Here is a 25919-nt window from a genome sequence, read left to right as displayed (position 1 = left end):
CACCAATAAATTAATGTATAATTACGATAAAAACAATAATAAAATGAGTTAAATAATAAATAAGTCCATAAGAGCTAATGTATTTGTAGCACCTATTCGAACACTTGCGCCTCTAGCGGCGATTGCTGAAAGTTGAATTAGAGGTTGAAAAGTTAGCCCACAAACGATGCATTGCGTTTCCACTCCTTACAGGTCTCCATAGTGCAGGTGAAGACGGTGGAAAAGTTCAACAAGTAAACATATATTTAATCCAAATTAAATACTCATATCTCTATGTGAAATGTCACATTATTTTATAAATAAATAAGTAAGAAACAAAAGTTGTTTGTGTTTTACCTTTATTGTCCAATTGAATAAAATATTAAATATTGGAAGTACCGTATGGAGGCTAGGCTATGTACCTAGCATGGAGGCTAGATTATGGCACCCTTCCTATCCAATCAACAACAAGAGCGTTTAAAATTTCACACCTATCATGTCGAAGCTACAGACCACTTAGGTGGAGGCCAGATTTGTAGTATCCTTCCATTTAACCAGGTGCTGAGATGGCGCTGAAATACGTGACATGTTTTTTAAAGAGTAAGGTGGCATTATAATCGCATTCTACTTACCAAATCACGCAACACTTTTTTCTATGGCTCATATTTTGTTTCGTGTCGTTGAAGATTGAAGGTTAATAACGCAAGCAATTCTGTTTTTTTGTGATTTTAGTGTCAAAATGAGTCGATGTATTGTAAAAGAATGTGTATACAACAAAACTAAAGTATGCCGACGTGATAAAAGAAATTTTAATATTCATTTGTTTACGTAAGTATTGAACAGTATTCCAATGCCGCTTTGTTTACAATTGACACCAGGGTGGTATTATGCCAGATTGTTTGTAATTGTAATAAGTACCGAGTTACTTATTTTAGCATTGTATTGCTTTGTTTATTTTTTTAAATATATGCTCAAGATGTCGTAGTCTGTTAGTTGTTGATTCTAAATATGTTTTATATTAATGCAATGTAATATAACTTAAAAAAATTACAAAAATTTAGACACTATATTTCATCAAACTTCTCACATAACCATACAGGGTGATAAAGTAAATAAAGCATGTAAACATAAGTTAGTCATTATTACTGATTAATACAGTTACTTTTGATACATTACTTTAATTTGATGGTGCATAATAAAGAGTGTGCTTTTCAGTTGAATCAAGCTATTTAATTTACTATTAATCCATTGACTTATTAAACTGGTATTATTTGTAGTTTTCCAATGGACAATGAAAGACGGGAATCATGGAGACTCGCTTTAAACCTAAACAGTGAAGACATATTTAAATATTCACGTGTGTGTCACCTACATTTTAACAATGATGCCTTTGATTACGAAAAATCCCCGTTTTCTCTATCTCTGAAAAAGAATGCCATACCATCTGAGGTAAGAAGTATTTTCATATCTATTACCTGATAGACTAATAGCTCGACTAATAGTCAATGTGGTGAGACCGCTTCCGTCTGGAAAAATTTCTGATTCGGTTTCTTTGTGGATTCCTCTTCAAAAATGTCCCCTTTAAACAAATCTGAAGGGCGCCGGGCGGAATTTTTGGGCAGTAATTGTTTAAACAATTTTTTTAAACAAATACAAAAGACCCCTTTTTTGCTCCGAAACATATATTTTGAGTTTTGTGGGTCATTCTGAACAAGAAAGGTATCTCGTAAATTTTCTCAGAAATTGATAGTTTTCGAGTTATAGGCGATTTAAAATCTGAAAAATGCGAAAATGCATTTACGAGGCTCAAAAACTCATATTCAAATTAGTATTTTGGAGGTTGCCAGATACTTAAATTGAAGACTTAATATTCAGCTTCAAGATTCTGAAGAGGGATCGCGTCTAACTTTAATTTATACCGTTGTTTTTTAATTGTTAAATACGCGTTATCCGATTTTTTTGCCGGTGCGGCGCGCTTTGTTTCAAAAATCTCATATTTTTCTCCGAAAAATATTTTTTCTAGATTCTTTGGGACATTCTAAATAAAATAAGTTATTTGACATTTTTCTCAAAATCTAATAGTTTTAAAGTTATAAGCGATTTTTTTGTCATTTTTCGGATTTTAAATCGCTTATAACTTAAAAACTATTAAGATATTTATAGAAAAAATATTTTTCGGAGCAAAATAGGAGATTTTTGAAATGGAGCGCGCCGCACCGGCAAAAAAATCTGATAAACACGCATATTTAACATTAAAAAACAACGGTATAAATTAAAGTTAGACTCGATCACTCTTCAGAATCTTGAAGCTGAATGTTCAGTCTTCAATCTAAGTATCTGGCAAGCTCAAAAATACTAATTTAAATATGAGTTTTTAAGCCTCGAAATTGCGTATTTTCGCATTTTTCAGATTTTAAATCGCCTATAACTCCAAAACTATCGATTTCTGAGAAAAATTACAAGATACCTTTCTTGTTTAGATTGACCCAAAAAATCTAAAAATATATGTTCCAGGGCAAAAAAACATGATCTTCTGTATTTGTTTAAAAAAATTGTTTAAACAATTTCTGCCCAAAAATTCCGCGCGGCACCCTTCTGATTTGTTTAAAGGGGACATTTTTGAATAGGAATCTACAAAGAAACCGAATCAGAAATTTTTTTCAGACGGGAGCGGTCTCACCACATGGACTATAAGACTAATCATATATACCTACTTCTTTTTCAGCGAGTTGCTTTGGCGGATCTTCAATGTTCTGTACCTGATATAAGACCATCCATCAGTACTTGTTATTATGAAGAACCAAATAGAGAACTACCATCAACTGTACAAAAGAAACCTCCGAATTCACCTACCATAAAAACTGATTCAGTAAGTCCAACACCATACTAATACTGTAATGTAATCTCGTAAAATATTATATCTGAATTATTAGCATTGTTTTTGAAACCAATAGTTTCTTCCACTTTTTCCGATCCTTTGCCTGTTCTCTTGTCAGTCCCTTGTTCTTAGTTCTTATAGGTCAGCCCGGACAGCATCAAACCACTTCTTTCTCAGTCTCCCTCTTCTCTTGTTCCCCCCTTCATCTGATTTGAGAACTCTTAAAACCTTTCTTTCCTTTGACATTAGTAAAACAGGTCCCAATCATCGAACTCTCCGTGCCGTGATTTTTTGGTATCTTATATATTCCCATCAGCTCTGGTATGTTCTTGTATGCAATTCACCGTGAGCTGCCATACAACTTTTTTTATTCTTTCTTGTTCGTAATCCATGTTCCACATGCATACAACACTGTTGGTCTAACTATTGTTTCATATGTTCGGATTTTGGCTGCTCTAGTCAATTTTTTGCCTAAAACGGGCTAATTTGGTTTCATTTGTAGTAGGCTGTTACACCTAGAAAATTAAAGTTAAGGAGACAATTAAGAAGAGCAAGAAAATAATTAAAACCCTTAGAGTCTCCCTTAATCGTTATAAGAAAAAAGTTGCAGTTTTAGAAGATATTATTAAAAGGAAAAGTTGCAGATGAAACTTTACAAACTTTAGTTGTAATAGGACCAAATAAGGAATTTTTACACAGACAACTGTCTACTAAAGGAAAATATAGTAGTGAACTGAAAACCTTTGCTTTAACATTACATTTTTATTCCGTTAAAGCATATAATTATGTAAGAACTACTTTTAATTCTGCATTACCCCATCCCAAAACAATATCAAGATGGTACCAAAGTGTCAATGGAGATGCTCGTTTTTCAAAAGAGGTTTTTGAACTGTTGAAGATAAAGGCCACGAATACACCATATAAATTGCTCTGCAATTTAACAGTTGATGAGATGGCTATTCGTCAGCATGTTCAATGGGATGGAAAACGATATTATGGATATGTAGATTATGGAGTTGACTTACAAACGGATTGTCATTCAATTGCCAAGGAAGCAATAGTATTTATGTTAGTCTGTATTAATAGCTCTTGGAAACTTCCTGTAGGGTATTTCTTAATTGATTCATTAACTGGCAAACAAAAATAGAATTTAATATTACAATTGGTGTAGAAGTGATATCAGTAACTTTTGATAGTGCATCAAATAATGTAACAGTGGTAAAGGAGTTAGGGTGAAGTTTTCAATTAAATTCGTTAAAATCTACATTTACTTTACAAAATTCAAATAAAGAAAGTGCAGTTCTATTCGACCCATGTCAAATGATAAAATAATTGAGAAACACCCTAGGAGATAAACTAATTTTAGTTGATGATAATGGTGAAACTGTAGAGTGGAAATATATAAAGGAATTAAATAAACTCCAAGAGGAAAAGGGGGTTCATTTACGAAATAAACTTAAAAAATCTCATATTAATTACAGTGGAATCCCGATAAGGCGGCCCCCGATAACCCGGAAGTCCGGCTAACCTGGACAGATTTTCATCAGACAAAAATTTCAACAATAAAAATGTATGTAATATAATATTTGAGAGATAATGGGTATTTGTGTAATTTGAACTATACGATAGTAAAAATAACTCATGGCACATGGCGGCAGAGCGACGTTCATTGACTCGGATTATCGGAAACAACAGGCACCTGTTATTCCTTTATTTATTTCAAACTGTCTTAGCATTGTTTAAAAAAGACTAAAAGACTATTTAAAAAATTCTTTTTTAAACAGTGGTCTTAGTCTCCACTGTTTTTAAATAACATAACATGTTCCGATTGTGACCGTATTGTGTGTAGTTCAGTCGTATTTCAATTATAACGGAGTTTATCTGTAAGTATACCGTATTTTATTAATTTTTACCATATTTTCCGACTAACCCGGATTTTCGATAACCCGGATTAATAAGCCGTGGTCCCGATTAATCCGAGTTATCGAGGTTCCACTGTATAAAAAAACAAAAAATGGAAGAAAGGTTGGCAATACAATTATTTAGTAACTCTCTGGCACATGCTATTGAATATCCAACACAAGTTTTACAGTTACAACAATTTAGTAACTCTTCTGCTACGGTTAATTTTATTCTCATCTTAAATAATTTGTTTGGTGTTTTTAATTCTAGAAATATATCACAAAAAGATTATAAAAAGCCTTTAAATACAAAGAATTATATCAAAATTAATGACTTTTTAACCGAAACTGCTGAATATTTAAAATCTTAACTTCAGTTAATGAGGTAAAGCTTTGCGAAAGCAAGAGAAATATGGGAGTTTTGGGAATTCTATTTTGTATAAATAGTCTTCAACATTTGTACAAACAATTAGTGCTAACAAATTTATTAGTATATATTCCAACCTATAAATTAAGTCAAGATCACGTTGAACTTTTTTTGGGTTAATTAGATCAATGGGGGGTTATAACAATAATCCAACTGCTAAATAGTTTAAGGCAGCTTATAAAAAAATGTTAAAACATTTAGAACTAAGGGATAGTTTTAGAGGAAATTGTATTCTTTTAGAACTGATTACAGTTATGGCACCTGAAAAAATAGTTAATAAGTCTTGTGGCAGAGAACGAATTGTTGAAGACGAATGTGTTGATAATAACGATGACATATCCAATACAAATTTTATATCACTTCAATTAAGGAACTTATCATTTACACATTACAAGAGAGAAGTTATATACATTTCAGGATATGTCATTTATAAAATATCGAGAATTTTGAAATGTGAAGATTGTGTAAACGCACTTATAGGAGACCGAGCGGACTTGTTGACATCATTTATCAACCAAAGAGATACATTAAATTTAACTTATCCATCCAACGATTTTGTTATTATTTGCTCTACTGCCGAAAAAGTGCCACAGTGCCACATAAACGTTAATTAACGTATTAATGTTAATATTGATAATATCCAAATATTAAAAGATTTAACAGAACAATTATTATTTAAAAACTTAACCATTTCAAACATTATTCCTTTTTAGAATCACATTATTCCAATTTATTAAAATTAATAATTTTCACCTAAATTAACGTCCGAATTCATCATTATAATGAAACAATTATAGATACTAATAAAAGTAAAAGAATTATTCATAATAAAATGACATTATTTTCTGGACAATGAAAATATTTTTTAGTTTTTGATCATTGATTATTTTTATTGTAAAACTTTATGTTATAAATATACGGTAAACAAAGTAGTTTTTAAATTTAGTTAAGGAAATATTACTGAATCTTCCATTCAAAAAAGGGTTTATACATCATCTTCAGCTATCTATACTTTGGAGTACATCCTAATTACCAGATTTTAGTTTTGGAAAAATGTGTGATCTTACAATACTATCTCCCAGAAAACTGTACACGGCATATTTCAAACGTGTGAATATCCTACTAGTCCATTCTTTCACGGTTTTTGCTCTGAATTGTAAAGAACCGCTTGGATTGACATGAAATTTGGCATACGTATAGCTTACATGTCAAAGAAAAAAGTGATATTGTGCCGATGTGTGCTTTTGCCCTGGGGGTGACTTTCACCCCCTCTTGGGGGTGAAAAAATATATGTCCAAAATAAGTCCGGAAATGGGTAAACTGACTAATTTTAAGTAACTTTTGTTCTATAGAGCTTTTTCGCGAAGTCAACACTTTTCGAGTTATTTGCGAGTGAATATGTCCATTTTTCAACAAAATAACCAGGCACATTTTTAGACGGTTTTTCGCAAATAACTCAAAAAGTAAGTATTTTGTCGAAAAAACGTTCTTAGCAAAAATATAGCCTATAAAAAAGTAAAAATAATGGTGTACGCGTTAGGTCTCTGGATCTCATAGAACCAGAGTTATAGCCAATGAAAAATAGATTCATATTCACCAAATTTCAAATAGAATATTTCGACGTGAAATATCCAAAATATTAAGCACTTTTTGGGGAAAACCTATTATAACTTTTTTAAAGTTTTTAAAAAAGCTTTATTTCTGTTTTTACAAACAGTTTCTAGCATTAAATTTAAGCAAGTTACGCTTAAAATAAAGTTGGTCCCTTTTGTTTTTGCAAAAAAAAAATCGGGAAGACCACCCCCTAATTAGCAACTTAAATGAAATTAATCGTTACCGCTTCACAAATTATTTTACTTATGTTGTGTTTATATGATCTGTAAGTTTCATCGATTCAAAGTGCTTATTTTTAAAAAAATTTGGTTTCAAAATAAAATTTTTTAAAATTTAAATTTTGAAAAATATGCTTTTTTTCAAAATAACTTAAAAATTGTTAGAGATACCAAAAATCTCGAAAAACAAAAAAGTCAGATTTGCTTTTCTGAATATCATGTATTTTTTTGTTTTTCTGTTAGACAAAAATTGATTAAGATTTGGTGTTTCTAAATTTGCATACATTCGTGATCAGTGACTCGTTCAACCCCTTTTAACTACAGCCCTTTCAATAATAAGGACTTTGAACCGATGAAACTTACAGATCATATAAACAATATATACACGAGTCAAGAAACTTGTGAAGTCGTAACGATTAAGTTCATTTAAGATACTAATTAGGGGGTGATTTTGTCGATTTTTTACCAAAACCAAAAGGGACTAACTTTATTTTGAGCGTAACTTGTTTAATTTTGATGCTAGAAATGTTTTTTATAAAAAACATGAAGCTTTTTTAAAACACTTTAAATAATTTGTAATGAGTTTGCCCCGAAATGTGCTTCATTTTTGGTTATTTCACGTTAAAGTATTCCATTTGGAATTTTACGAATATGAACCTATTTTTCATTAGCTATAACTCTGCTTCTACTAGGTGTAGAGACGTGATAAATACACCATTTTTTTAAATTTTTTATAGGCTATATTTTTGCTAAGAACGTTTTTTTCGACAAAATACTTAGGTACTATTTGAGTTATTTGCGAAAAACCGTCTAAAAGCGTGGTTATTTTGTTGAAAAAATGAACATATTCACTGCCAAATAACTCGAAAAGTATTGACTTAGTGAAAAAACTCTATAGAACAAAAGTTACTTAAAATTAGCCAGTTTATCCATTTCCTGACTTTCTTTGGACGAATATTTTTTCACCCCCAAGAAGGAGTGAAAACCACCCCCAGGGCAAAAGCACATATCGGCACAATATCACTTTTTTTCTTTGACTTGTTAGCTATGTGTATGCCAAATTTCATGTCAATCCAAGCGGTTCTTTAAAATTTAGAGGTTTTGCAATATTTTACCGTTAAAGAACGGACTATAACATTAATTTTAAATTTAAGATAACTTCTTGTTTTCTTTTGTGATTAGTCAATACGATTAGTGTAATTAGTTAAAAGTGTATATTAATTTGTGTTATATTCGAAATTAATTCAATAAATATTATTAATTATTCTGAATCCAACTCTGTACTCTGTTAACCTTAGAATTAGAATTCTAACCTTAAAGCTTAAAGTAGATGTGTGTTGATGTTGATTATATGCATAGATATATAATACTCTAGATTGCGTCCTCCGATCTTGAAATGGGTGACGGTTGCGACAGAGATAAATGAGCCTATTTGGTCGGTAGTCTCTTTTTAATTTAAGGGGAATAGCGACGACGTGACTATCCCACTTTATCCAGTAATATGTGTTGACAGTTGGAGCGGGTGGAGACGAGAAATGGTCTTTGGTCTTCGGACGTGGATAATCGTGGTTCGAATCCCATACCAACTTTACCTTTTTTATTTTTATTTACTCAATATTGCGTTTATTAGATATTTTTACATCTGAAAAATGGACCTAAGTAAATCTAGCAGATAATAAATGTACCTATGTATAGTAAGTTAATATTGGAATACATATTTGTGAACTGCATAGTAAAATAAAAGTCATTCGTTATTAATATAAATTCGTCCTTATTCGAATGATGTGAATAATATTATTTGTTTTGCTTCTGCTTTTTTAAAAAATTGTAACAATAGTTTCATAAATAAAAATAATGTCTAATTACTTATAATTGAATCGGTCATTTCAAAAACAGCAAAGTCCACAATTTTGAGAAACTAACTTTTTGAGAGGAATAGACTCCTTTAAGATAAACGTTGTGTGCAAAAACGACACCAGCCCAGTAAAAACATTAGGAACAAAACTACAATATAACCCTGAATTTTGATGTCATCCATTTCATCCATCTTTCGACTATATAGTTAAGTTTTCTTTGCTCTTCTGTAAAATTAGGAATATGTGACTCGTGTTGTTTTTGAAATGACCGATTCAATTAATAAATCGATGGTACATTATGTTAATATTAATTATTGGTAATTTTTTACGAATATTTTTAATTACTTTATACTATTCTACCATTAACTTATTTAAAAAAATAACATTGGCTTTTATATTTTTAAAAATCTATAGGTACCTACAAAGTTTTTCTTATTTGTTATATATTTCTTTGCATAGATTTATTTTAGAGATGTAATAATATCTAATAAACGCAATATTGATTAAATTAAAAATAAAAAAAAGTAAAGATTGGTATGGGATTCGAACCAGGATTATCCACGTCCGAAGACAAACGACCAGTTCTCGTCGCCATCCGCTCGAACTGTCAAACGATCTAAAATACTCGACGACCGAGTAGGATAGTGACGTCGTCCATACTCCCCTTGAATCAGAAAGAGACTACCGACCAAATAGGCTCATTTATCTCTGTCGCAACCGTCACCCATTTTAAGATCGTAAGGCGCAATCTAGAGTATTATAAATCTATGATTATATGTACCATGTACCTATTATTTTGATCTTTGATGGTAAATATTTGTATTTCTTTTTCTTTTATCGTCATTGGATTATGATTAAAATTATTATATCTTAAAGAAAGAAACCCTGATTGATGGTTTTGTTTTTGTTCTTCAATGACATATATTTTTTCATTGCACTTTGTGATAATTTGGAACAAACCTGATACTTGATATTGATATTAATTACACTAATTGGTTTTCTGCATTCTTAGGTCATGGACAAGGAAGTTAAACTTGAAATTAAAGAAGATATTGGAGAATATAAACTCAGATATTTGAAGAATCAGTTATCCACCTCAATAGATTTTGAAAACTGTAAAAACGAACCTGAGGAAGCAAATTACTCAGGTGAGATAAATAATGGAAAATATACAATATTATGTCTTTATAAAAAAAGAAGAGTAGAATTCTGCTTTAGATTTTCATTTATTATTGTACAAATATGTGGTGTATTTAATTATATTTTTCTTCAATTTCTAGTTATGGAAGATAAAGTTAAATGCAAAGAAGAATTTGAGGAACATGAACCCAGATGTATGGAGAGTCAGCTAGCCACTCCAATAAATCTTAAAGACTTTAAAGATGAACCCGAAGAAGCTAATTACTCAGGTGAGATTAATAATGGAATACAGTGGAACCTCGATTATCCGTCAGGGCACCAGACCAAGAGCATGACGGATAATCGAAAAGACGGTTAACAGAACCCTAAAATTTTATTTACATATATGTTTGGTTTTACAAGATAAGAGGAATTTTTGTTCATACAAACGAATCAATTTGGTTTAAAGTATTCTGAAATCTTTGTTTTACTGGTTTAAAGTATTCTGAAATCTTTGTTTTACTAATGCTTCACATTTTTCTTAATCCGCGTAAGATCATGCAATCTACTTTATTGGCTTCTTCTTATCAAGAATATCACTCGATGCATTGTTGCATGTGCGATGCAGCTTCTCTAACTTCTTTACGCAAATCTTTGTCAGTTCAGTCAGTTGCAATAACATCATCGACATCGTCACCATCAAATTCCGAGTCTGTGTCAGCTTCTGAATCTGTTTCGTCCGCCTCTTTTGCCATTTCAATGATTTCATCATCTGTCAGCAATCGATAGCCGTTTGCGTCTTTATCACAAATTAACGATTCGTTTATGTTATCTTTAGTAAACGAAAATAAAACAGTTGATTCAGCCATAACTTCATTTAGTACCGCACTGTACATTTCAGCGAATTTCGTTTGGCTTATCGCAATGCTCAAACAAAATGAATTGATGACCCAATGTTTGCTTATGTAGCCAATACAACTTACGTACGGACCCTGATGGTTAATGGAGAGACGGATAATCGCGGTTCCACTGTATATAAAAATAAGCATTCATAAGAAATATTGAATTGCAAGAAAAGAAAAGAAGCAGAATTGTGATTTAGATTATTACAATACACTTATTTGGTGCATTTCCTTAATATTTTTCTTTATTTTCTAGTTATGGCAGATGAAGTTAAAGAAGAATTTGAGGAACATGAACACAGATGTATGGAGAATCAACTATCCACCTCAAGAGATCCTGAAGACTGTAAAAACAAAGCAGAAGAAATCAATTACTCAGGTGAGATTCATAATGGAATGGAGTAAACATAACACTTCATAAGAAATATTGTGACTGTAAGAAAAGAAGTACAATCGTGATTTAGGTAGATTATCATAATATAAAAATATTAGATTATCATACTGCCGTCCTTAGCCAAAACGCTGTATCTGCAGAGAGATCACATTTGAGTAAAATCGGTTTTTGTTTAAATGTCTAGCCGTTGAAAACTATTTAATTTTTTTTTTGTTTTCTACTTTATATACATAATAAATATCATGGAATTCATATTTATACATAAGATTGGCAAAATATATCTTATATACTCTAAAAACTCATGTTACTGCGTTCTTTCTAAGTATACTACATAAATTAACTTTTTCATGCTTAGGAAGACTGCAGTACTGCGTTTGCGCTAAGCATTTTCTTATTTTATAATACAGTAGACTCTCTCTATAACGAACACGGTTATTACGAGGTTTCGCTTATAGCAAAGTACACTAGATGTCCCATGAAATTCCTATTAAACTGAACACCTCTATAACGAGGCATATTTGGATATAATGAGGAAAAATGAAATCATAAAATATGTATCTTTATTATTCTTTATCTATTTTTAGCGCTGTAATGGCTATAATTAAATACCCCAACTACCTGTATACATAAATCCCCAACATCTGTGCGATTAACGAGGGTAGTGCTGTAATAAAATCCACCGCCTACCTATAATAAACTTCTTCCCGTTCTGTTTATCTATTGACCGATACTGAATATTGTAAAAAATTTTATAATTTATGATGGCGAAGCCTTATTGTCGAGGAAACAATATTTAGCATCTTATATTTCTCCGAATGGCTTCACTTTCACTATAGAACGTTAATGTTTTAGAAAACTATATAAATATTCATATGTATGCACAATATTATTGTTGTCTGATATACCGAGGTAATTAGTCTGCCATTTCAGTTCTCATTATAGAGGGAGCCTACTGTATAATAAATACAATATAACGATGAAAAAGGAGAATAAAAAATTATTTATAAAAGTGTGTCATGAAAATGGACAAAAAAGTGCTGGAAATAATTTTGGAATTAATAAGTTTGCTGCTAAGGGACGTTTCTTGCATTTTAAAATTAAAAACATTCCAGAAACGATTAACATTTACGATGAAGTTTATTTTTAATTATTAATTATTAGACATTGATTTAACTATGTACTTTTATAACATATTTTTTATTTGGAAATTCTACTACCTACAGTGACCAAAATACATTGTACCAAAATTCGCATTTCAAACAAACTTTATAAAATTTGCGCTGTTTAAAAATGCCTGATGTAACGTAATAATAGAATCTCGCATCAACAACAATATACATATACATAGGAAAGTCCGTTATACCTCAGCAAACTCCACATTTAATGTAAGTAGGTATTTGTGTCACTTAGTAGTACCGCATTGTTTTTAGAACCACACATTATTTCACCAACAACTCAAACATATGTGTTTAGATTTTCTGTTGATAAAGAAATAGCCCTCTGCAGTATTAACTTCGTTTTATTTGACATATTTAAAAAATTATATCAAACAACCGTCTCATTGAAAAATGGCAACAACTAACCTTATTAAAAATTTTACACATGCTGTAAAAATCTGTCAAATGCTTAGGCAGAACGCCGCATCTAGTGCCTGCTTAGGATAAACGCGGCAAGTGACCTTTAAATACGGCGTTTTGTCTAAATATTTTTCAGATAATGCCTTTATTTTAAGTATCCATGAACGTTTTTGCAGATACGGCATAAAATGCGTTGTGTTTAATGTATTTTGGCTTAACTTACGTCATTTTTAGTAAGCAAATAAGATAGATATGCACATTTGGGTTAGAAAAATGTATAAATCTAATTTTTTCAGATTTTTGCAGATACAGCATTTTCGCTAAGCATGGCAGCATAATATACAACTTCCGATCAGACATTTACTCCTAACATGAATGTTAACACTAATGATCATGATCATGTGCATCATATAATGATACGATTACTATTACTAAGTTTTTTTACCATTTTGAGTGTTTGAACTTGCTTGACATCGTGAAGAGTCCGGGTCCTGACCATATTTCAAACTGTTGCTTACTTAACTGTGCTTTTTCCTTAGCTCGGCCTCCTTGGCTTCTTTTTAATAAATCTTTAGAGAGTCGCATCTTTCCTACTGAATGGAAGAGTTCATATACCATGTGTTTAGTTTTAAATTAGATATAGGAGTACAATAGAACCCCGATTATCCGTGCTCCTCGGGGCCGGACGTGGCACGGATAATTGAAAAGCACAGATAATCCGAACATTTATTTCTTATTATAATACATATGTACAGCCGGTTCCTAAAAAAACTGATACGACTCTTAGTAAGATTTGATCATGTTGAGCAGTGTATTTGATTGATCTGACATTATATTTATTATGACAGACAAATAATAAAATAAACAAACAACAAACAACTGATTACATAAAATATTATGTTAATTCATAAATTGTACTAATTATTAAGGTCTAAATGTTTATATTATTTTGAATTCCTGTATTTTATAAAGAGTATATAATTTATTTTATAAAGAGTATATTTTTTGAGGTTGAACCAGAATGGGTCGAACAGAATCACGGTTCTTAGACATTACTACGGTTGCCCAGATCGACTAACCAATGAACACTAAGGGTGCGATAACGTTACGAGAGTACTGTCATTTGAATCGTAATATGATTTTTTCGAATCATAAAAAAACTAATAAGTATTTTAGAAAAATTTAAACGCAGGATGAAATATTACATTATTACCGAGGGCGGAAAGCCCCTTAGAATAAACAAGCAGTTTCTATTGAATCAAATATTTGAAATTAAATATCACACTTCTCTTTTATTTTCAGCCCTGTAACTTATTAAAATAAATATTATAGAAGTTTTCAGGGACTTTCAACCCTCGGTAATAATGTAGTCTTTCATTCTGAGTTTAAATTTTTCAAAAATATTTAATAGTTTTCTCAGAATTCGAAAAAAATGAATACAATTAAAATACATTGAGAATTTTGACATGCGTCACAATTTTGCATTAACTCAATGTAAAATTCTAAACTGTTGAATTCCAGCTTCCCTAATTATTTGACATCAAAAGACATTGGAAACTATTTGTAGAGGATTGAAATCTGTATTGAAAACAACTGTTAAAATTGGTCTACGTAATTAAACATATTCCAAAATTTTGTAAAAATGTAATACATTTAAGTTTTCAGCCCAAACTTAGGCCACACACAATGCAATAATGTTCACATTTTTGAACTGTCAATATTTTTATTGTATCATCTATTGCAGTGGTTCCCAACCTTTTATGTCTGGCGACCCACCTTCGGATGTTTTTCGTATTCGCGACCCATCCCTCACCCATGATATATATAATGTACACTTCTCAGCTACTGTAATAGCCAAGCCGCGACCCACTTGAAATCTGTTCGCGACCCACCGGTTGGGAAACGTTGATCTATTGTAACAATACAGTTAATAAGATACCCTCAGTTGCGGAGAAAGTATTAATAATAAAGATTAATAATAAAGTCTAATAACCGTGGAACACAATAAGCTATCTGACAAATTTTAAGATTTGGCAGTGACATTGACAGTATGTAAATATTAAGTATTTATCCTTCAAAATACACTGCTCAATTTTCTACAAAATACGCTTCAAGAGTCGTATCAGTTTTTTATGGAACCAGGTGTACATACACATATGTACCTACCATAAAAAGATAGCAGAAAAAATAAATACAGTAGAACCCGGTTATCCGTGCTGCAGATTATCCGTGCTATGATTTTCCATTACTGAAATTGCATTTTTGAGGTTTGTATCGAAATATTGTTTATAACATGAAAAGGGAATAGAACTTTGACAAGATGTTGTTATGTCATATTAGGGAATGTTACACAATGAAGGACATGGCCACGGTCGCTCAAGTCTCAGAGATCTAAGGGATGTGAATTCTTAAGGGATGTTATAGTATACTCTTAATAGCTTAGAAATAAAAAAATAGAAAAATCAAAATAAGGATGTTAAATTAAAATAAAATATTGGGCGCCACTGGTTACCTAAAGGGAACCAATAATTATACAAAAAATAGAAATAAAGCAAAGATAGATAGATAAATCAAAACAAAACAAAAAACATAGTCAAATAAAAAATATACAATATACTGTAATAAAACGAGCGATTTCGTATTTATATACGACTTTATTTATATAACTGTACAGACGAATTTATATTATACACTGAACTCATTTACAAAAACAGTTCCAATTTATAGCCTATCGTTATTTCTCGAAAATTCTGCCCATCTCTAGTTATCGTCCAGACGTTCTTAGAATTGCTCGCCTTTCCGTCCCGCTACATCGCGTCATATCTAGAAACATCGTCGTGGAATGCCTGCGTGGAGATGGGACCTGGTATACGACGGTCGGTCAAAAGTAATATTTTGTTACAATATTTTAAATTTACAGCAAATATGGTGTGACTTACCTTGTCTACTCTATACTATACTCAGCAAATTCTTTATTGTTCTTACGATACAAGAGAGAAGGAAAAGAGAAAAAATAAGATGGTAATTAGCAAATAAAACATTATTTATTAAGACAAAAAAATAAATTTTCGAATCTGTGATCTCACGGTGTTACAATTGAGATCGAGATTACCAAACAAATAAATGAAAGAAAAGTTCTACATAAAAAAATACCTTGTAATCATTGTCCTTGAATCTTCCTGTGATTGTCCAAGGTGCGATTTCATATCACAAAAGTCACTCCACAATATTAATAGATACAGCAACAGTACATATTTGATGAAACCAATAGTTCATAAGAAAATTTATAGAAAAATTCAGCATTGTCAAAATAATTTAGCACTTAGGTACTCGAACAAAAATATTTAAAAAAGAATCTTATTATCTAGTTCACTAGACTGGATCAAAAATACTAAAATGAAAGCAACTCCGTGCTTTAACTAGAAAACACTGAAAGAAAACTTCTTAACTTCTACTTGCTTGTAAAGAACGGTGGTATTGTCTGGTTAGAGATAAATGAGAGATTGAAAGAGATAGACCAATTGGTGTATTACCACTTTAAATACACCAATTGGTCTATCTCTTTAAATTTGTCATTTATCTGTAACCGGCCAATACAGATAAATGAAAAATTTAAAGAGATAGACCAATTGGTGTATTTAAAGTGGTAATACACTAATTGGTCTATCTCTTTAAATTTCTCATTTATCTATAACCGGGCTATACTAGGTAGTGAAGAAGATGTCGTTGGCAAGTTTGGTTTAGGAACGAGAAACGACCGTGGAGATAGAATGATTAGATTTTGCGTAGAAAAACAATTAGTAATATCCAACACTTTTTTTGACTTGCCTAAGCGACGACTTTACACCTGGAAATCTCCTATGGACACTTGTGGAAGAATAGTAAGAAATCAAATTGATTATATCTGTATATCAAAAAGATATAGAAATGCTATCTTGTCCTCCAAAACATATCCAGGAGCGGATGTACCCTCCAACCACAACTTACTAGCAGCTAAAGTATTACTTAAATTTAAAAAGATTAAAAAACCCAAAATATCTCCTAGGATCAGCAAAGATAAACTTTCAAATGCGGAAGTGAAAGAAATAGTAACCGATAAATTAGAAGATCAGTTTCAGAAATTGGGAAATAAAAATTCAGAAGAACAATTATGGGAGTCATGCAAAGAAACATTGGAAAAAGTCCAAGAAGACCATCTAATGGAAAATCAGCGTAAGAATAAGCAACAGTGGATGACAGAAGAGATATTGAATTTAATGGATGCAAGAAGAAAATATAAGAATGCTAATCTGACAGAATACAAAAAGCTAAACAGTATGATTCGAAGAAAAATAAGATCAGCTAAATTAGAGTGGCATAAACAATGTAAAGAAATTGAGAACTACGAGCGTATCTATGACGCATTCAATATGCACAAAAAACTGAAAGAAGTTGCAGGACTGAATAAAAAATGTAATCCTCCACTAATCGAAGATAAAAACGGAAAAATTATAATCGATATCGAAGGTCAACTAATACGATGGACAGAATATATAAAGGAATTATTCGATGATGAAAGAAGCGAACTAGAAACGCTAAATGACATAAGCGGTCCTCCAATAACTAAGGAAGAAGTGCAATACGCTATAAAGAACGCAAAAAACGGCAAGGCGATCGGACCAGATGGGAGTTACGTAGAAACACTAAAGCTTTTAGGTGCCGAGGGCATTAAGATACTTACGAAATTATTCAACTTAATCTACGAAAGCGGAAAAATTCCTAAAGATTGGCTTAAATCCTCATTTGTTGTACTACCAAAAAAACACAGAGCCACAAAATGCAGCGACTATCGCACCATCAGCCTAATGAGTCATGTATTGAAAACGTTTCTCAGAATAATTCATCAAAGAACATATAGAAAAATTGAGGAAAGAATCTCAAGTACTCAATTCGGTTTTCGCTGTGGCCTTGGAACGCGTGATGCACTATTCGCAACCCAAGTTTTAATTCAAAGATGCAGAGATGTAAATCATGACGTTTTCATGTGCGCGATTGATTTTGAAAAGGCCTTTGATAAAGTTCGCCATGAAAAAATGCTACATAATCTCAAAGCTACCGGTCTGGACGGTAGGGACATTAGAATAATCGCAAATTTGTATTGGGGCCAGGCTGCATGTGTTAGGGTTGCGAATCAGTGCTCTGAAGAAGTAAAAATCAAGCGCGGAGTTCGACAAGGCTGTATATTGTCACCAATGTTGTTTAATCTTTACGCTGAAACAATCTTAAATGAAGTGTTGGAAAACGCAAAAGAGGAATACTCATTAATGGTATGCTTATGAACAATATCAGATACGCAGATGACACCTTGTTGCTGACTGGATCAATTGAACATCTTCAAACGTTATTGAACCGAATGGTGGCATTCTGCGCGATATATGGACTCAAACTCAACGCAAGAAAAACAAAGTTTATGGTTATTAGTAAACAGGCAGCCGTAAATAATAGTAACTATAACGTAACAATCGGTAATGACTCAATTGAACGAGTAAATAATCTTGTATATCTGGGTACTCATATTAATGAAAGCTGGAACCCTAGTACAGAAATAAAAAGTAGAATTGCCAAAGCAAGAACAAGTTTTATGAAATTTAAGAAAATCCTGTGCAGTCATGATCTAGATTTGGAACTTCGCATAAGAATGGTCCGATGTTATATATTTCCAGTACTACTTTACGGGGTTGAAGCATGGACACTGACAGAATCGCTTTTAAAAAACCTAGAAGCATTTGAAATGTGGGTCTACCGCCATATTCTGAAGATTAGTTGGGTAGAAAGAGTCGCAAACGAAAGGGTTTTGCAACGTTTGAATAAAAGTTGCGAAGTAGTGAACACGGTTAAAAGGCGCAAATTGGAATACTTTGGTCATATAATGCGTCACCCAGAAAAATATGACATACTTCACCTTGTCATGCAAGGTAAAATAATGGGAAAAAGAAGTGTGGGCCGCCGTACAACTTCTTGGCTTAAAAATCTACGCCAATGGTTTGGGAAAACTAGCACTGAACTATTTCGTGCGGCTGTAAATAAGACAATGATTGTTAATATGCTGGGCAACATGAGAGCCAACGATCGACAAGCGGTGTCGGCACCTTAAGAAGAAGAAGGGCTATACTAACACTAGTACAAAGATATCGCGTTCGCTTAAAACGGCGAAAACGCGGTGGTCTGTAGATTGGTTAAGCCATGATGGAGTAAACACTAACTAAACACAATTATTTCTGCAATACAATTGCCAAAAAGACTTAACTGGAACTTCACTACTAACTTTTGCCGGTAGCCGCATATCGCAGCCCCGAGGCACCGGCAACTTTTCTCTCTGCCAGACAAAACTTAACTTGATGGCTGCCCTAATGGAACTGGCTTGACCGATCTCCTCAAACTTGGGTTCCCTCTTTCAAAAAAAAAGAAGTTACCTCCCATTCTACCAACATCAGATCCAAAACACTCAATTAATCAAATCCTAACCAATAAGAAGTTGCAAATTACGCACCAGGGTAATCCCTTTGGCGTATACCAAAACATCTCATCCAATCAATGAAAAGAATACACAAAGAGACCTCAATATTTCACTCCACCCATTTTTCTTACTAAAAAATGCTTAAGTCAGCAATAAGAACACTTGTTAGATTATATAAACACACTCAAAGGCTCTTGTCGATATGCCAACTCTAAAATAAATAAAACCCCCGACTTTCCGTCGGTAAAAACAATTTACTGAAAGATCTATGACTTTGATGCCTTTGGCGGTGAGCCTCTCGGCAAACACCGCTGATACACTTAAAAACAATTACGTCACATTCTGCGTAGAAACAGATTATACATTCGACTATTCGTGAGAATCAAGAATAAATCATGTAATACGAAATATTTGTGAGAACTTACGATTCTTCGATAAACAAATATGAATTTAACGATTCTATTAGACAAAACGCTTATACCGGGGTCGTAATATAGTTATTGTCTTAACACAAAAAAATTAAGGGGTGGTCGTCGACCTTCGGACCGTTATATGTTAACATAAATCGCTCGACCGAAACTCTATACATCGTACAATAAACATTAGATATTTTAAACAAAATTGGAAAGGTGAGAGTGTGGCATCACTATCAGGAATCTATGAAATTGGCAAGCAAACAATACAAAATTCTACAAAATTTCATCCAAGTCTGACTCTTCAAAAACATGTGCAAGTGAATCATTTAAAGGATTGACTTTAATAACTTGATGGAACACTTTCCACCCAAGTGCCTCCTGCAGAAAATATCGGAGGACGTAACAATCTCTGGGCCAATGTGTGCTAAGAAAGCGTAGATTTTTCATGGACACTTGGAAATAAAAGAACATTTCAAACTGACTCATGAAGATGGGACTCAAAAAGTTGGAACGGTATCAATCAAAAGAGAATCTTCAAACCTTGTAGATCTTTTAAACCATCAGAAGATTGAACTATTAGTTAGTTTATTTACCTCCAAACTCTCCATTAAGTTTGTATGAAGACTATGTAAATTGTGTCGAAGGTATTTTATATGAAACACAGTACAGTTTGGTATATCTACTTGGTGATTTTAACCTACCAAATATTCATTGGGAAAATGATGAATATGGTTCAAGACCAATTGGAAATATTACTAACAAAGTTGAATGTATTTAAGAAAGTTTTGCATTTTTAAATCTCTTTCAATTAAATAGTGTACCAAACTGTAATGGGGGTTTCTTAGATCTTATTTTTTCTAGTATAAATAATAACAAACTTAAAAATTGCTGATCAATCTTTATTAAAATGTGATAGTTATCATCCAGCCTTGTCCTTTGACATTATTGGAAATATTATTTCCATGGTGATTTAGATTACTATGGGTTGTAAGGCAAACCCATAGTAATCTAAATAACTTGAGAAAGGCACTCTGCCGAAACGGCTGTAGTCACATAGTTGTAAAAAATTTTGTGGAAGTATAGAAAATAAACGTTTTCAGTGTTTTATTGTTATATAAAATGAACTTCCATCAAGTAACGGTCGAATCCATCAATTATATATTTTCAGTTCGTCCTTATATCAAAAAAGGTTAGTGTTAGGAGGTTATAATGTCTTTAGGTATGATTGTTTGTGTAATTTGTATTGGTATTATATTTGTATTGATAATTTGTATTTTTTGTATCTCTTGTTATTTTAATGTATTTTTTTGTAAATGGTTGTAACCGTTAATAAATAAAATTAAATATGTGGTGTATTTAAGTAATTACTTAGTATTTTTCTGCAATTTCTAGTTATGGAAGGTAAAGTTAACATTAAAGAAGAATTTGAGAAAAATGAACAGAGATGTATGGAGAATCAGCTGCCCACTTCAATCAATCTTAAAAACTTTAAAAATGAGCCGGAAGAAGCAAATTACTCAGGTGAGATTAACCTTCATAGAACTGAACGGGGTCCTTCCGGACCCCATTACCCAATTTGTTGCTATATCTTTAGTCCATTTAGTAACGTTTTTGGTCCAAATCGTAAAAAACTGCTCGGATTGACATGCAATTTGGCATACATCTAGCTAACATGTCAAAGAAAAAGTGATATTGTACTGATGTGTGCTTTTGCCCTGGGGTGAGCCCCAGGCTCTTTTGGGGAGAAAAAATATACTTTCAAAATGAGTTCGGAATTGGATAAACTGACTAATTCTAAGCAACTTTTGCATTATGTCAATACTTTTCAAGTTATCTGCTTCAAATAACTCAAATGAGCGTAACTCGCTTATTTTTAGCGATAGAAACTTTTATAAACAATTAAAATAAAGCTTTTTTTATACACTTCTTAAAAGTTATGATGAGTTTTCCTCAACAAATTTTTTGGTTATTTCACATTGAAATATTCGATTTGGAATTTGATGAATAACATCCTACTTGTCATTAGCTACAACTCTGCTTCTACTGGGTCCACAGACTTCACGGATACACAGTTTTTTTCACTTTTTTATAAACTATATTTTTGCGAAGAATTTTTTTTTTCGATAAAATACTTACTTTTTGAGTAGTTATTTGCGAACAACCGTCTAAAAGTGTGTTTTTTTTAATGATGAAACAGTTGCAAGTGTGAGTCTATAAATGCAATGGTTAGGTAAACAAAAGGGCCAATACTCACAGCCGTATCCTTTATTGTTGTTAAAAAATTGGCTACCGGCTTCGGGACTTATAATTTATGTCCCATCATCAGGCCAGAATAATTTTAACGCTAGTTTGTTGTTTATTTGTCTATACGGGGTTGCGAGAAAGTCTGGCAACACGCTATTTTCTCGGAAACCGCTAGAAAGATTTTTATAGATTTTGGTGAGTAAGGGTCTTTTAATGCGGCCAATATTATAGTGGTAATTACATTGTTGTCAAATATTCCGTTTTCTGAAAATCTAACGAACTTTCTTATTTCAAATGGAACACCCTATATATTTTTTAAGTTTTGGAATCCTTAAGGGATACTGATTATTTTTCATATGATATTCCCCATACCTAAATGCCATAATTTCGGAGCTATTGCTACATTTATTAAAAAAATAATAATTAAATAATTTTTAAAAATCAATTTTTTCGGCCCGGATAGACATTATTTTAGGTTCTTTGGATCATTGAGAACATAAAAGGTCTTTTGTAATTTTTCTCCAAAGTTAATCTTTTTCGAATTATGAACAATTTAAAACTGAAAAAAAAAAAACGAAAAATGACGATTTTCAAGGTTCAAAAACACAAGTAAAAAAAATAATGTTTTAAATTACAAAAGACCTAAATTCAAGATCAAACCTTCTTCTATCAGATACCTGTAAGAATTTTTGGCACGTTTTATTCTAAAATATTGTTTTTTTTTAATTGTTAATGAAGCGCATATGAGAGAACGGGCGATCGGGCTGCATTAACAACTAAAAAATAATGTTTTAAAATGAAACAAGACCAAATCGCTTATCGGTAACTGATAAAATAAGGCTTGAACTTAAATTTAGGCACTTCTTAGTTTTAAAAATAATATTTTTTACTTGTATTTTTGAACCTAGAAAATTGTCATTTTTCGACTTTTTTCAGTTTTAAATTGTTTATAACTCGAAAACGATTAACTTTAGAGGAAAATTACAAAAGACCTTTTTTGTTCACAATGATCCAAGGAACCTAAAATAATGTCTACCCGGGCCAAAAAAATTATGTTTATAAATTGTGTAAATTTTTTTTTAATAAATGTAGCAATAACTCCGAAAGTTAGGATTGTTAGAATAGAATTAATCTTAGAATTAGAAACGTATGTTTTTTCACCCCGAGAAGGGGAGGTACTCACCCTGACGACCAAAGCACACATCGGCACATATCACTTTTTTCTTTTACATGTTAGCTATGTGTATGCCAAATTTCATGTCAATCCCAACGGTTCTTTAAAATCGGGAGGTTTTGCAATATTTTACCGTGAGTGAATGGAGTATGTGTGTCTGGCATATTTCCTTAATATTTTTTTTTTCAATTTCTAGTTACGGAAGGTAAATTTGAAGTTAAAGACGAATTTGAGGAAACTGAACACAAATATATGGAGAATCCGTTATCCACCTCAATAGATATTGAAGACTGTAAAAACGAACTGGAAGAAAGAAATTACTCAGGTGAGATTAATAATATGAAGAGTACAGGTGAAGAACGATCTAAGTCACATTATACCCGAATTTAAGTTGTACATCATTTCTTAAATTTTTGTGTCTGTTCTTTTACCCTGTGCACTTGAAATTAACCAAAAACCGATCTAAGTCACTAAAAACATCGATACTGTCCTGCTTAGTAAAAACGTCCGATCTACAATTTTCGTTTTTTCTTGATAAGGTTATAATATTCCGTTACTATTACGCTCTGTCCACGTTATGGCGGTTTACCAACGTCGACTGCGCGGTTTACCTGTTTTCCTTGGTAACAGTCGACGTTGGCAAACCGCACTCGTGTGGACAAAGCGTTAGACATTTACCATCTTATTGCTTAGTCAGAAAGTACTTTGTGCCACCTCAAATTGTACAAAATCATAAATTTGTTTGTCCTTTCTACAACTAACAGCTGTTGTGCCTAGAATAAACCTCCTATATGCTAAATAGTTAGTTAAAGCGTCCTATCTGCATCAAAATTGTGAAGATAGGACTTTTTGGCTAAGTAAGTCATGTTGAAATCATTCAACTGGTGAAACTAATGTTGACCTAGTAAGTCATGTTGAAATCATTCAACTGGTGAAACTAATGTTGATCTAGCGTTTATACGAAGTATAATATGACGGGAAATTACTGTAAATCATCTGAATACCCATACCATAGAGAAACAAAAACAAGAGAGTGCTTGGTTGCACACATGTGAATGTCACACTCGATGAACTACTTACTCGACTAAACGGCCAGAACAGGGAAAGCGGGAAATTTAAAATAATTCTATATTTCCCTCACAAGTTTTCAGAATTATAGGATGGGAAAAAACTACACACATTTTATTTTTATTAACCTTTATTGATATTTAGCCTACCTACTTGCAAAACACTGTCTTTTGTCACAATATCACTAGTTTTTTATTTGTATGTACACTATACACTATGTACAGTATCCATTAGTCCATTATCACTTGTGTAATTCCAATTTGTACTGTATTATCAGCTTAAAGTTAACAGTACTAGTAAGTACCTGAAATAAAAAAAATAATATAAATCACTCGAAAAATGGAATTAACATTATTTTTAGTAGAATGCAGTAATTAATCACTTCATAGCTTTTGAAAGAATGGGTGCGTTCGGACGACCACAGCTGCTGGACAGCTGAGTCAGCCGTAGCGTTTAGACGACACCGCTGGAAGTCAGCCGCGGAGAGATTTACTAAGCTTTCCCTATGGGCTGTTCATTCACAGTCATTTGTTTCCAGCTTCTGTCATGTGTCACATAATATTAATATATCTACGCCATACCTTATTGATATAACCAATCATACAAACCAAAGAAGTATGACGTAGATATATTAATATTATGTGACACATGACAGAAGCTCGAAACAAATGACAATCGATGAAAAGGCCTATCAGCGCTGGATACAACCACTCAGCCGATTTCTGCTGACAGTCAGCCGCTGTGGTCGTCCGAACGCAACCAATATCTCCTAAAATAAAAGCAATTTAGCTTTGTTGTACACGGCATATGAATGTTACTTAAAAAATCAATATTTCTATAGTCCGTCCCACCCCAAGTAGCACCGAACGGGTTTATTAAGTCTTTTAAGGATGCTTTAAAACTGTAGAATTAAACTAAAATTAAAACCATTTGGTTTTTAAGTAAACCTTAAGGTTGCAATAAAACCGCTTTCAGCATAAAAGGGCCCACTCTGAAAGAGGTCAACAAAACCAAAAATCAAAACCTTCTTAAAACTTTGTTTTCTTAAGCAACTGGTTTTAAAGCTGCTGTGAAGGTGCTTTTAAAACCATGTTAAAAGACACTTTTAAGTGCAGGCAGTTTTCTAGCAAACTTAAAAAGTTTCTTAAATGGAGACTTAGACAATTTACTATATTAAATGATTCTTTAAACCCATATAGTCCATATAGGCCAACAAATTTTTACATGTGTTATGAGAGGTAGATAGGTATTTGTAACTATAAAATAATAAAAAAAGTACTTGGTTATTTCGGACTGTCAAGGTAGAAAAACACTTGCGCACCCAACTTTATTGATAATGTTAACAAAAATAGGTCTAAATAACTTAAGCGCCATAAAATTTCTGAATTTTGGCGATTAAAAAATAAAAATAATAAAAAAATTTAAATCCGAAAAATATTAATTTGAAATAAAAATAATTTTATCTACAATTTTAATGCTTTAATGTTAAAATAAATCGAATTTATGTCTTTAGGATGCTTATTTATAGTTTTTGTGTAAGCCTTATATTGTAATCTATCATGGCTTTCAGCATCTTCAGAAAGCAATATGGCCGAAACCCAAATAAAACTATTTGGTCTATCGACAGAGAATTGTTAAGATCAAATGGTTTTATTT

General features: G+C 32.1%; 1 protein-coding gene and 1 long non-coding RNA gene across 9 annotated transcripts in view; one reads left to right on the top strand and one right to left on the bottom strand.

Moving 5' to 3' along the window:
- Window positions 1-321: 321 nt before the first annotated feature.
- On the bottom strand, window positions 322-759 carry LOC126890440 (uncharacterized). The gene is made up of 2 exons (XR_007700315.1): window positions 612-759; window positions 322-551 (listed from the first exon to the last, which is right to left on the bottom strand). It is a non-coding gene; the product is annotated as an uncharacterized LOC126890440 (long non-coding RNA).
- The window catches only part of LOC126890438 (zinc finger protein 493-like), a 134793-nt gene continuing 109512 nt past the window's right edge, over window positions 639-25919 (top strand). For 5 of the 8 annotated variants that reach the window (XM_050659380.1, XM_050659375.1, XM_050659379.1 and 2 more), the window contains exons 1-8: window positions 639-807; window positions 1257-1428; window positions 2705-2848; window positions 9886-10021; window positions 10154-10282; window positions 11151-11273; window positions 21170-21298; window positions 23392-23520. In XM_050659380.1, the coding sequence (XP_050515337.1) occupies window positions 719-807; window positions 1257-1428; window positions 2705-2848; window positions 9886-10021; window positions 10154-10282; window positions 11151-11273; window positions 21170-21298; window positions 23392-23520 (1051 nt within the window). In that variant the 5' untranslated portion in view covers window positions 639-718. Of the gene's footprint in view, window positions 808-1256; window positions 1429-2704; window positions 2849-8363; window positions 9683-9885; window positions 10022-10153; window positions 10283-11150; window positions 11274-21169; window positions 21299-23391; window positions 23521-25919 lie in introns of those variants that run through there. The other 3 variants (XM_050659376.1, XM_050659378.1, XM_050659377.1) reach the window with 3 other exon arrangements.

This window comes from Diabrotica virgifera, chromosome 8 (genome assembly GCF_917563875.1).
Source record: "Diabrotica virgifera virgifera chromosome 8, PGI_DIABVI_V3a".
Lineage (NCBI taxonomy): Eukaryota > Metazoa > Arthropoda > Insecta > Coleoptera > Chrysomelidae > Diabrotica > Diabrotica virgifera.
The sequence above is the reverse complement of the archived record's forward strand: the minus strand, read 5'-3'. Positions and strand labels throughout refer to the sequence as shown.